The sequence below is a fragment of the Sceloporus undulatus genome, chromosome 4 (genome assembly GCF_019175285.1).
Source record: "Sceloporus undulatus isolate JIND9_A2432 ecotype Alabama chromosome 4, SceUnd_v1.1, whole genome shotgun sequence".
NCBI classification, from domain to species: domain Eukaryota; kingdom Metazoa; phylum Chordata; class Lepidosauria; order Squamata; family Phrynosomatidae; genus Sceloporus; species Sceloporus undulatus.
Window position 1 is genome coordinate 90,078,729 of NC_056525.1, and position 13,799 is coordinate 90,092,527.

Below are 13,799 nucleotides of genomic sequence, written 5' to 3' on the forward strand. Positions count from 1 at the left end.
TGAGAGTAAGAACTCCTCAAGCTCAGATTTTAACTTATTGAGTGAATTTGTCCTCCTGTTACTTGCTCAACTACTGTGAAACATTAGAAAGGCTGTAATCCTGTAGCTGTACAATGCTGATCTAAGACTTCATTATGCTGGTTTAGCCCACTTTTTTTCAGAGTTGTGCAGCAGCACTGAGGGGAAGACAGAAAAGGCTATTTTGTCACTGTCCAGAGACGGATTTGTGCAGGACATGTAATTTTTCAAGAGAGCCTTGCTAGAGCTCTTTTCGCTTTGAAGATCCACATGCAATCCAGGCACTGTGGAGACAAAGGTGCGTTACAGACTGCCCAAAAGCGGGCGGTCTGCCGCCGCCGCCATTAGCTGTACCGAGAAGCCCCAGCGGCCAGACCACAAGGCTTCCTGGCGCAGCTAAAAAGAAGCGCTGAAATGGGGCTTCTTGCCACCCAGAAGTGGTACAGCAAGGCACTAGTCGCGCACTAGCGGCGTCACTTCCGCTGCGCGGCATCCGGACGCTGTGCGTCCGAGACATCAAGATGGCGGCCCCTGTGTGGATGGGCGCCGCCATTTAGTACGTGCTCTGCGTGTGCTAGGGTCGGGGGCCATTAGGAAGGTAAGGCCCTTCCTAACCCTAGCACGCGCAGTGTGCATAATTTTTGACGGTCTGTAACGCGCCAAAGTTACACAAAGGTCAGAAACTTCTTCTTGGGATATGAACAAAGTGGCCTTTTCTGCTTTTCCCTGCTACTGCACCCATATTCTTTTTACTCCTGCTGCTGTGCCCATCATTGCACCTTGCCTACACAACTGTCATTATGATGCTCCACAGAATTTTTACACACACTGTGTTTGATGTGTAGAGTTGGCACTAAACCTTTGGAACAGGAGCCAATCCTATTTGTATATCCTAATAAAAACAATGCAATATGAATGGGCAATATCTGGGGACAATCTTCCATGTATTGCTTTCAGTGGGATAAAGAAATACAATATTCTTCCTCAGCTAGTTAACTAGGTGTAAGTGGATTGCAACAAAAGAGTGCTGGCCTAATTTCCCTAGCAACAAGGATGTGTTCCCTTATCACTGCTCCAACATCAAACCCCCTTGGAAACAGTTGTGCACCAATTTAAAAAGGGATGCAACCTCTCCTTTTTAAAATAAGAAGCACAATTTCTCTCAAGTGCATGGGACACAAAACACATTTAACTTTCAATTTAGGTCTGGGTTACTTTTTAAGTATGAGACTTCTGTCTTGCCTCTTTTTGAAAGAACCTCCCAAGACAATGCATACTGCTGTACCAAAATATTGGAGCAGGGCCTATTCATTTAAACTAAGTTAGTTCAGCTAAATAAATTATACTACCACTAGAGAATGTGGCAGCACTGGATTGGTGATATCCTTTTGCTGCTCCTTAACACATACTGATTGTTTGCAGGTTACAAAATTATTCAATATTAGTCACTTTCTGAAGCAGATGGTAGTAATAGCAAATTGTACGCAATAAGCCTTTCTTTTATTCCAAGTTCAGATTCAAGCAATACACTCAAGTCCAACCTTGGGTAACCTCAGCTATTTTTATTACAGGCACAGCTTTGTAAGAACATGAGAAAAATAAGAATATTGCCACTGAAATAACATTTACAGCTTCTAAGATATCCAAATAATGTACATGGAGCCATCTTTCATCCTCACAATTTAAATAAATACAGTCGTTTCAAAAATGTATTTGGGGCTCTATGTATAAAGAAATATTAGTCTTGTGTTCCTTCTTTCATTTTATTTAAACCCATCTAAGTAGGCACAATATAACTACTTTGAAACTACTTGATTTGCAAAATCAAGTACTGTATCTCCACTGGGAAACCTTCATAGTCAGTTATTCACTTTGGATGTATTAATTCTGCAGTATGGCAACAGCTCCGGACACAATTTTATTATTCCTGTTTCAAAAAGGACCCTAAATTAAGTCAATATACAGAATGTTCAGTGGAAGTAATGTTTCCTTTCACAACTACTTACTGCCATAGGACTGCATTCAGGATCACAATATGTCAATAGTTCATAGAGGGTCACTCCAAAAGACCAAACATCTGAAGCAATATAAAATTTGCTCTGCAGCAAGCATTCTGGGGCATACCTGGAGACACATAAAAGTTCCATTACTTCTTTTAGCAAATCTGCTACACAAAATGGCCTAAATCCTGTTCTTAATCCTGATCAGAATAGACCCATTCAATCAATGGGATTTACCTATGTGTGGATTTACTTACGTGTGGATTCACCATTTAATGATTGATTGATTGATTAGGACTAGTCTAGTTGGAGTAATTTAATTTAGTTGGAGTATATCTCAACTTTATATTGTGAAATATGGACTTCTAGTTAGTGGTGTTAATGCTTACACAGACACATTAGCATCACTCTAAATTAACTTATAAATTTAAGCACACACACACACACACACCCATTGAGGAAAGGGAGACAAAAGGAAAAAAATGAAAACATTAGAAATAAGACATAATTGATAATGGCAGAGCATGTAAAGCAAAGAGATTAGGGAAAGTGTTTCCAAGAGATGAGAACAAAGGGCCAATGCCCTAATGCCTGGACCAGTAATAGGGAATATATGGCCCTCTATTATGTTGTTGGATTCCAGTTCCTATTGGTTGCATCTGGCAAGACATGTGGCCATGGATGGTGGAAAATGTAGTCCAACAATGTGTGGAGAGCCACCCCTTCACCATCCCTAGACTACACACTAATGAAATGTGATATATATGAATGTATTAAAGCAATACTTTACATTGTCATGGATGTTCATGGAAATAAACACCAATGAGACTGAATCCAAGACAGGAATAGACAATACAACTACCTATCCTTAGGACCAACTCTCATGAAGAAGTAATTTGAAAAGGAGCTCTTGTGGTGCATTGGTTAAATGCTGGTACTGCAGCCACAACGTTGTAAATTCAATCCAAGGTTCACCCAGCCTTCTATCCTTCTGCAGGTCGGTAAAATGAGTACCCAGCTTGCTGGGAGAAATTGGCTTACACATTGTAAACCATTTAGGGAGTGCTAGTTCATTGATAAGCGGTATAGAAATCTACTTGCTATTACTTTATTGCAGGGGTCGGCAACCCCCGGCCCGCAAGCCTGATCCGGCCCGCAGAGGTGGCAGGACCGGCCCCTGCTCGCTCCTGCCGCCGATTGCCGCTGCCGCTCCGGGTGCCATTTTGTTCTTTAAAATTGCAGCGAAAGGTCACGCAAGACTTTGCCGCCATTTGAAAGAACAAAATGGCGGCACCCATCTAGGAGGCCCAGTGCGCTCACTGGAGCCCTGTTCGAGGGCTCCAGGGCCGCACCGGCCCTCCGAATGGGCGCCGCCCTCCCTCCTGGCTCTGCTCTCCTCCCTCCTGGCTCCGCCCTCCTCCTCCCTATAAAATGGAAGAGCGGGGGTGGGGGGGGAGAAGGAGGAGGAGGCAGAGAGAGAGAGACACAAACACACAGACCCAGACACAGACCCGGGCGAGAGGTTGGTTCATTGGGGGAGGGGGGTTATCGGAAGCTACACCTACTACCTGTGCCTTTCTGGGTTGAGACAGTGTGCATGCATTTCCCCTGTTTTGTGGCCTTCTGGTAGCTTCCATGCTTGCAAATACTGTTATTATTATGCTTATCCTTTGGTATTCTCTTTGCATAATCCCTCCACATGGTCTGCTTGCCCCTTTGTGGTTTGAGACAATGTGCATGCATTTCCCCTGTTTTGTGGCCTTCTGGTAGCTTCCATGCTTGCAAATATTGTTATTATTATGCTTATTTAATTTTTTAGAAAATCATTTAATTATTTATTTTTGGGCTTTGGCCAAAGGAAGGGACCAAGAAGGAGAGGCCAGGCACACGCCTCCTTCTCCTTGCGGGGCTTCGGTGGAAGCTCCGCCCCCGGCATGCGGCTCCACCTCCAGAGGGAGGAAGCTCCGCCCAGCATGTGGCTCCGCCCCAGAGGGTAGAAGTTCCGTCCCAACGTGTGGCTCCGCCCCAGAGGGTGGAAGCTCCACCTCCCGGCTTCGCCCCCACAGTTATCTGAGGGACAGCAACCCAGCCGCCGGCTCAAAAAGGTTGCCTACCCCTGCTTTATTGCTATTTTTACCATAAATACAGCTTCACTGATTAACACAGGATGGCAGTTGTATAGACTTGGTTTGAAAGTATATGAATAATCCACAGTAATATAGAGAATGATGCATGCAGTTTTAGGTACCACATCATTTTTATCTCTTGCAGCAAAAGCTTTCTATATTCTTATACTGTCAGTACATCTCTTACCAGAACACAGGACTGTCTCGGTCATCATTGACTTTGTAGTATTCCTTATCAGTCTGAATTGCTTTGGTTAGCCCAAAGTCCCCAATCTTTACTCTCTGCTCATTTTCAACAAGAACATTCCGTGCTGCTAAATCTCGATGGACATACTGGCAAGATCCCAAATAGTCCATTCCCTGAAAGTGGAGAAAACACATACTGTATAAAACTTTATCATTTGTTTCATTTTCTTGTAATTATTAAGTTTCAAACTCAAACAGCACTGAAGGATTTATTACAAAATATAACAATAAATCCTGTTTTTTAAAAAGTTTACTAAGGATAAAAAAATGCATACATAGAAAAACATACAAGACAAACAAAGAAATACAACTATGAAGTACAAAAATTACACATCGGTTCCTGCTCATTTCTATACAGGCTTCTAATCTGTTATCAGTTCCAGTACAATATGATGTATGACAATCTCTTAATAGGTTTTTATTGGTCTAAATAAGGGGAGGTTGAAGCCTAAACAAAAAGTGTCTTAATGATATTAATAATTACATAAATCACTTAAAATTGTACCAAATATAGAATATCCAAAGAACTCAGGGTCTTATGTGAAGTCGAAGGCCATCCATAGTTTTTTGTGGCTTTTTCGGGCTATGTGGCCATGTTCTAGAAGAGTTTCTTCCTGACGTTTCGCCAGCATCTGTGGCTGGCATCTAAGAAACGTCAGGAAGAAACTCTTCTAGAACATGGCCACATAGCTCGAAAAAGCCACAAAAAACTCAAGATCCTATGACAGGTCTAACTTGGAAAATTAAATTTTTAGTTCTCCTTTTTTTTCTTCATATAATCAAGCAGAGGGCTCCAGGTTTTCTTATATTCTTCGCAATCAAAGTCTTCTACTAAACAGGTAAGTTTGTCCATCTCAACAAGACTGATTAGTCTATTTAATGACTCCTGAGTATCCAGAAACTCTTTCTTCTTCCAATATTTGGCAAATACTAATCTTGCAGTCATGGACATATAAAATTATTTTTCCCATATTTCTTTTCTAATTGGCTGTGCATAACCATACTTAACAAAAAGAATTTTGGGTCAAAATTTAAATTGCAATTTAAGATTTCCTTCATTAATTTGTAACAATTTAACCAATATCTATTTGCCAGTTTGCATTTCCACCAGATGTGTATATAAGAGCCAATTGAAGTTTCACATTTCCAACATTTATTATTGGGGGATTTGTATATTGACGCAATTTTGGCAGGTGTTAAATGCCATCTTGTTTGCATCTTGAAAAGGTTTTCTTTAATGTCTGAACAGATTATACATTGATACCTTATCTTCCAATTTTTCTCCCATTGTTCTAACGGGATGCTTTGTTCTAGGTCCTGGGCCCTTTTGACCATACTTTCCTTAACCACTTCTTGTTCAGTGTCCCTTTTTAGGAGAAGATTGTACAGGTTGGAAATGGTGTATTTTTTCTTAGATTGCAACAAATTATAAAATTCAATATTACCAGTACCAATTCCAGGCTCCTTATTATCATAGTTGTATTTACTCAACAGTTGCCTGTAAGGAAACCAACCCGTTTGTATACCTTGATCTTCCATTTCTTTTTGTGTTTTAAATTTAAACTTAGAAGTGGTTGGTTCTTTCACTAACAAATCTTTATATGTCAACCATTGACCATTTACAGGATTAGAATCTCTAAATAATGCCTTTCAGAGAGGCCCAGAACGGGACCTGTAGACAAAGATGGATTTTATATTTTTGCCATACCTTGAAAAGCGATTTTCTTACAAAATGGTTGAGAAAGTCCCTATTAACCTGATATTTTCCATAAAACAAATAGGCATGCCAGCCAAAACGAAGTCCAAAACCATCCAATTCTAAATTTTGACGATCTTCTAATTTAAACCAATTCCATAGTCATTCCAGGCAAACAGCATCGTAATATAAATTAAAGTTAGGTAGTTTTACACGGACTCCCTGAAACAACATCTCAGGCTTGGCCAGATAGATCACCAACAATGGTCCTCCCTGGTCTCGCATCGGGAGGCATGGAGACGCACTATCCATGACGCTGCAGCCTTCTTCGAAAGCTCACGTCAAAGGAGCCTCGAAGAGAAACGACAACGCAGAAAGAACCACAACCTGGAAACATCACCCAAGGAGACTTTCTGCTGTGCTTTCTGGAACCAGACCTGTTTATCCCGAATTGGCCTTTTTAGTCACCAACGCGCTTGTACAAAGCGCGGGATGAGTCCTTCCTGAATCTTCGTTCGCGAAGCAAAGCCAGAGAGAGAGATCTTCATTTTAACCCTAGGTTTTCTGCCCCCCTCCCCCCCCCAGGAGAAATCTAAATACGTCTCTATGCCAGTTCTTAAAAGGGCTGGTGTTAATGATTATTGGGATGTTTTGGAACAAAAACATTAATTTCGGCAAAACATTCGTTTTCACAGTAGCTACAGATTCAGTATTGATCATTTATTAAAATCTTTCTTAATTTCTGTCTAAACTCTCTCATAGTTGTTTTTGAATAGGTTCCACATTTTTAGCAGAGACATAAATACCCAGATATCTAACTTTTTTTTGAACTTGTATATTAGAGATTTCCTTTAAATCTTCTATCTCTTCCTTCGTTAGGTTATTTGTTGACTTCAGCATATCTAATTTCTCCAATAAAAGTTCAATGTTTTCAGATGGATTAGAAAGTGTCAAAAGTAAATCGTCTGCATATACTCTTACTTTGAACTCCGTCTTTTTTATTTTAAATCCATGAATTGGTTTGTTAGATTTGAGTTTAATTAATAACGTTTCTAGGAATAAATTAAATAGAAGGGGGGAGAGAGGGCATCCTTGCCTAGTCCCCCTCTCGATTTGGAGCCAGTCAGTCATGTCATCATTTATTACATTTCTGCCTTCTTCTTTTTTAGTTATAAACTGCCCGAATCTAACTTTAAAAATTCTGTCCTATTTCTATCTTCTTCAATAATTATAATAAAAAAAATGCCAGTTTACGCTATCAAAAGCCTTTTGAAGGTCCAGAAATATCACAGCTAATTTTTCGTCTATTTTTTTTGCGTAAATTTCAGTAAGGTTTAGTATATGTCTAATGTTACCTTTAATGTATCTTCCTGGCAGAAAACCTCTTTGGTCAGGACTTATCCATAAGGATAACACTTTTTTTAGTCTATTGGCTAAGGTAGTTGCCAGTAATTTCTAATCATTATTAAGAAGCAAAATGGGACGAAGATTAGATAGATCAGTCAAGTCTTTCCCTCCTTTTGGTATTAGGATAATTTTTGCTTCGAGCCAAGAATTTGGTATTTTGCCTATGAGAATATTATTCATAGTGACACAAAGTGGAGCAGAGAGTTGTTTTTCAAATGCTTTGTAATATGAACTAGGGAAGCCATCCATACCTGGCATTCTCCCAGATTTAGCAGAATTTATGGCATCTTTAACCTCTTGAAGTGAGATTGGTTTATTTAACATTTCCTTTTGGTCTTCAGATATGGGTATTTATTCTATATCTTCCAAGTATTTTTTAATCAAATCTTTGTCAAACAAATTATTCTTAGAAAGATTTCCAAAAAAATTGAGCGTTAAAGATTTAATATCTTCCTATTTAGTATATAGCAGATCTTTCCATCGGATTTTAGTGATTTGTCTGGATTCCTTCCTATTTCTCAACAACTGAGATAATACTTTGCCCTGATTTGTTATTCCAAGCAAAGCATTTTTGTTTCCAAAATTTCACTTTTTACTGAGATCCTCTGTCAAAATTATAGAAATTTGTCTTTGTATTGACCTTATTTCATTTAAAATTATTTTATTTGTGGGATCGGTCTTAAATTGTTTTGTTTTCTTGCCTAAGTCACTTTGTGACATTGGCGGGTTACAGACCGCCGCTTTGCGGCGGTCTGCCGCCGCCGCCACTTGCTCCGTGCAGGGGCCGCAGCAGCCACACCGCGCGGCTCCCGCACGGACCGAAAAAGAAGCTCCAAAATGGAGCTTCTTTAAGCGACGCCTCTATGACGTCGCGAGGCGCCAGGGGCGGACTCGCGACGTCATAGATGCCGCGACACGTGCGGACGCACAGCGTCCGATACGTAAATATGGCGGCCGCCGTGTGGAACGGCCACCGCCATATTGTACGTACAGAATACGTACTAGGGTTAGGGGGGTGCGGAAGCACCGCCCCTTCCTAACCCTAGTACGTATTCATTACGTACTAAATGGCGGTGTGTAACCCGCCAATGTTAACATTCTTTCTTTCTTTTTTTTCCACATGCGGAGCCAATATTGATTAAGAATCCATGCTAGCTTGAGATTTTTTAGACTGTAGTAATGTAGATGTATGACATGAGTTAATTTTATGATGGTTTTTATGGTTGTTTGATGTTATATTGTTGTGTTTTAATATGCTGTTAACCGCTTTGATCTCTGGAAAGGCGGTATATAAATAAAATTTTATTATTATATTATTATTATTATTATTATTATTACTACTTTGGATGCTTCCCAAATGTTCTCTAATTTGGCTACCTTTGGGGTATTAAAGTCAAAATAAGTTTTCAATTGTTCCTCTGCTTTATCTCAAACCTCTTTGCCTTGCAATAAGAATTCATTTAGTTTCCAGTTCCAAATTTTTCTCCTTATTTTGAGGATCAACTCTAAGGAGGAGTGATCCAAAGTCCAATTACAGTGGTACCCCGGGTTACGAAATTAATTCGTTCCGCGGTTAATTTCGTAACCCGAAATACCTTCGTAAGCCGAATTCCCATAGGCGCTAATGGAAAAATAGCTCTCTGCTGCCCTCCGGTGGCGGAAAATAGCGCCGCGGTTTTTTCGTAACCCGAAGAAACCTTCGTAAGCCGAAGCAATAAATCCCTATGGGATTTTTTCGTATCCCGAAAAATTCGTAACCCGGCGCATTCGTATCCCGGGGTACCACTGTAGTTAAATTTTTAAGTCTACTTCTTTAGGGATTAGTGAGTTTGAAATTAAAATCATGTCTATACAAGCCCTTGTGATTTATTGATTTTTTTAATGAACAGCTACAGTATTTAATTGAGGCTCTATCACCCCATTGAAATCTCCCAACAGAATTAGAGAATCAAAATCAACTTCCAAAATTTTATTTTTTATTTCTTTAAAAAATAATAATTAATAATTAATAATAATTTGTTTTATTTATATACCACTATTCCAAAGATCATAGCGGTGAACAGCAAGTAAGCTAATTAGCAAGTAAGCTAATTTGCCCCAATGAGTGCTTATTGTCATTTGGGGCATATATTCCAATTAACAGAGTGTTTTCTCCAAAAAAGTCCAATTGAACCCCTACATATCTACCTACAGAATCTGAAAAAAAAACAACTCTTTGGAGTGGAATTTATTATTGACATATAAAACTACACCTTTCTTCTCTTTTTTATTTAAGGATGCGTATTCTAATCCGAGTCTACCATTTTTAAGAACTCTCCTATCTATGTTCCTGGTTATTATTTCCTGCAAACATATTATATCAAAGTGATTTTTATAACAATATGTTGTTGTATCCTTTTTTCCTTTTAATGCTATTGTTAATCCCTTTTACATTCCAGGAGAGAAATTTAATGGCTTCTGTCATACTCCTTTAAAAGGTATCACTAGACATATCTGATATCTCAATTGTGTTGGGGTCTACTGGTGACGATATTTCTCTTTGCGTTATTATCTCCTGTTCCACTTTCCCCTCTAAATCCTGTTGTTTTGTAAGCTCTTCAACACTATAGTTTGGCTAGAAACTCAATGTTTTACTTTTTAACTGGAACACAATAGTGTGAAGAAGCTCTTAAGCAGCTTGCGCTAAAAGTAACAATTTTTTCTCTATTTTTTCCTTTCTTTTAAAAGCATGTAGCATGTGCACATGTGTAAACATGCACTGCACATGCCTTCCAGTTACCTGTCGACGTACAGTGACCTCACGAATTTCATAGGATTTTTTAAGGCAAATAATACTCAGAGGTGGTTTTGCCAGTTCCTTGCTCTGAAATCTTATTTTGCAATACAAAAATGTTAATGAGAATTGAGAGATCAAGATACCTACTATTAAACACAGTGAAATGTAAATAGAATTTACCTTACAGATTTGTACAGCATATTTCAGTTGCTGTTTCAAACAGATCTTATTCCTGTTTCTGGGGAGATATTCTTTTAGGCTTCCAGAAGGAAGGAATTCCATGATGAGCTTAATTCCATTTCCACCTTTGAGAAGAGAATAATTAAATTATTTCACCCAAATAATAAAATAAATGTCTGTAAGTATTTCATATCCTTGCCTGGTACCATTTCAACAAGTATTTTCACATTGTCTTGGAATCATTTTAAATAATGAGTCACACTACAACTGGAGGAAAGAGGGTTCTTGTTTGTCTGCCCTACATTTCTGCAGCCACAGCAGCTATAAATGAAAGGAAGATAGGTCTGAGAACTCACATTAAATGTATCCAGAGGCCACTGTGGCTTTTAGATGCATCTTTGTTCTGTGTTTCAGACATAAAGCTACTCTCCATATACTATGCAGACCACGTTTGCATATTTTTTTACTAATTTTCTGTACAGCAGATGGCACTCTAAACACAATTACAGTACTACCTTAGGCATTTGCTATGTGAACAAGTGTCACAACTACAGTACATACTTCAGGAGAAAACATCCAAGACATTTGATACACATAATGCTATTATTATTTATTACTAATAGTAATCTTATGCACACTGACTTTATTACAAGTTCAACTGTAATCTCTGAGATTTACTAACTGACTAGGCTGCATAAGTACATAGTTTCAGAATTGGATCCAAACACATTTAACCATGATATGGGAAGAAAACATGGGGCTACCCTTGTGCTCAGGAACTTCAGGTAGTGCAAAACAGAGCAGCTAAGTTGCTAAATGGTGCACAGAAATAGCAATAGCATTTATATTTCTATACCACGTATGAGTGAATTCACCACTTTCTAAGTAGTTTACATTCTGTAAACTAATTGCCTCCAACAAGCTAGTACTCATTTTACCAACCTATGAAAAGGATGGAAGGATGAGTCAAGCCTCGAGTCCTGGGATCAAACTCACAACCTTGTGGCTGCAGTATTGGCATAAATGGTGCACAGCATCAAAACCACGTTACTCTCATACTGAAAGACGAGTAGTGGTTGCCAATTACTTTCTGAACTAATTCAGGATGCTTCTTTTAACGTTAAATGGCTTTAAGCCTGATGAACTTAATGATAACTTCTCTTGTTATGAACTCGTCCAGCTGAGAAAATCTTAGGAGAAGCCCTTTCATATACCATCAGCACAACAGATCCATTTGACAGTACATGAGAGAAGATTTTCTCCTGTGCCAATTCCAGAGTTGCAATCAGGTTCCATTCTGCTTTTAGGGAGGGTCTATAGGCTCATCTCTGCAAACTGGCCTTTCAAACTCCTTTTATATTGTTTATTGTGATTATTTTAATTGTTTTTATTAGTGCGATAGTTTTATCAGTTTTATTATAATTTGCCTTTGTTTTAAATTATGTTAGTTACCTGCTTTGAGAATTATTTTTTAGTAGAAAGTTGGGATAAACATGTATTAAATATAAATAAATATGTAAGCTTCTAAAAAAATCAGATGACATTTTAGATCTTTATTAACAGTAAATTAAGCTGAAACTTTAAATACTGAAGTTGTAACATCAGTTTTTGCTAGAGTCTGAAAGGTGCAGGGGTCCTGCTCCTTTTCTCTCATTTTGCATGCTTTAGCTCTTCTACAGCCCAGTGTGACATAGTGGTTTGAGTATTGAACTACAACTCTGGAGACTAGGGTTCAATTTTGTGGCTTGCCCACATTTTCTCAAACTCAGGGGAAGGCAATGGCAAACCTCCTCTGAACAAATCTTACCAAGAAAACCCATGATAAGGTAGTCATAGAATCATAGAATCATAGAGTTGAAAGAGACCACTAGGGCCATCCAGTCCAACCCCCTGCCATGCAGGAAATCCAAATCAAAGCATCCCTGACAGATGGCCATCCAGCCTCTGTTTAAAGACCTCCAAGGAAGGAGACTCTATCACCCTCCGAGGGAGTGCATTCCATTGTCGAACAGCCCTAACTGTCAGGAAGTTCCTCCTAATGTTCAGGTGGAATCTCTTTTCCTGCAGCTTGCATCCATTGTTCCGGGTCCTGTTCTCTGGAGCAGCAGAAAACAAGCTTGCTCCCTCTTCAATATGACATCCTTTCAAATATTTAAACAGGGCGATCATATCACCTCTTAACCTTCTTTTCTCCAGGCTAAACATCCCCAGCTCCCTAAGTCGTTCCTCATAGGGCATGGTTTCCAGACCCTTCACCATTTTTGTTGCCCTCCTTTGGACACGCTCCAGTTTCTCAATGTCCTTTCTGAATTGTGGCATAAGTAGTCATAAGTCAGAAGTGAGTTGAAAACACACAACAACAACAAGAGCAGCAGCAGCAGCAAAACCCTTACACACAGGCAACACTTCTATGCAGACAAGTCTTGTGGCTCTTCCGTTGGGATTCCAGTGAAAACTACCAGAGGAAGGATGACAAAGCATTGGTTCTTGGGGCCACATTGCAATACGGAGGTGTCCTTCCTAGGCATGCTCAGAAAGTATCTGGATTTTTTTCACACTGCTGCTACTACCTACCCACAGCAACATGAGCACAAAACAAGACAGCTAACAGCTATGCATCAGGCTTTGTGACCAAGTGTTTTACATATCCAAGAATCTTGCGGCTGGAGTGGCTTCCATTTTTTACCAACACAAATTAGTTTTTATTACTAAGAATAGTTGACTAAAGACTGAAACAAAATTCCAAAAGGAATTCAGCAGCCACTAACTTCACCAATTTGACAATTCCACACTAAATTATATGCATGGTGCCAATCTCTTACCAGTTTTTCCTTCCTTTAAAATTTACATAATGCAAAAACATTAGAAGGGTTTGCACCACATTCTGCATTTGTTTCCCTTCAGTGCTCTCACAGCAGCAGTCCAAAATAAAAAAAATTTAGCAATGAAGATTTGGCTGTTGTGTGGAGGTGGGTGGGTAAGGATTATAGATACCCCAGTCATCCTATGATGCTATTTTGGCAGAATTCTGGTGCATAAGGCAAATGTCAATGCTAGCCGCCAGTATCACCACTGTTAAAATTTAAGAGAACAAAGAAGATGGTCCTTACTGCCAAAAGAACTTGCCCTTTGAAATGGCACAGAAAACAATGCTATTCAATTCAGTAAAAATAATTTGTTTAAAATGAGCCCTTCCTAAATCATGCGGACAGGAAGGGATCACTATTTTATGTAAGCAGCCTCTGAGTGGGATTAAAATTGAGCCATATAAATTGGTTTATTGCTAAAACTAGTCTATTCAGGAAAAAAGAGATCCTCATTTAAAATAATTCACTTAAGAAATCTGGAAG

At 39.1% G+C, this 13,799-nt stretch overlaps 1 protein-coding gene across 1 annotated transcript in view; it reads right to left on the reverse strand.

The window, feature by feature from the left end:
- The window catches only part of JAK1 (Janus kinase 1), a 65,528-nt gene that overhangs the window by 4,576 nt on the left and 47,153 nt on the right, over nt 1-13,799 (reverse strand). Inside the window, 3 exon segments of the mRNA XM_042463262.1 lie at nt 2,025-2,142; nt 4,332-4,504; nt 10,450-10,574. Coding sequence (XP_042319196.1) covers nt 2,025-2,142; nt 4,332-4,504; nt 10,450-10,574 — 416 coding nt within the window.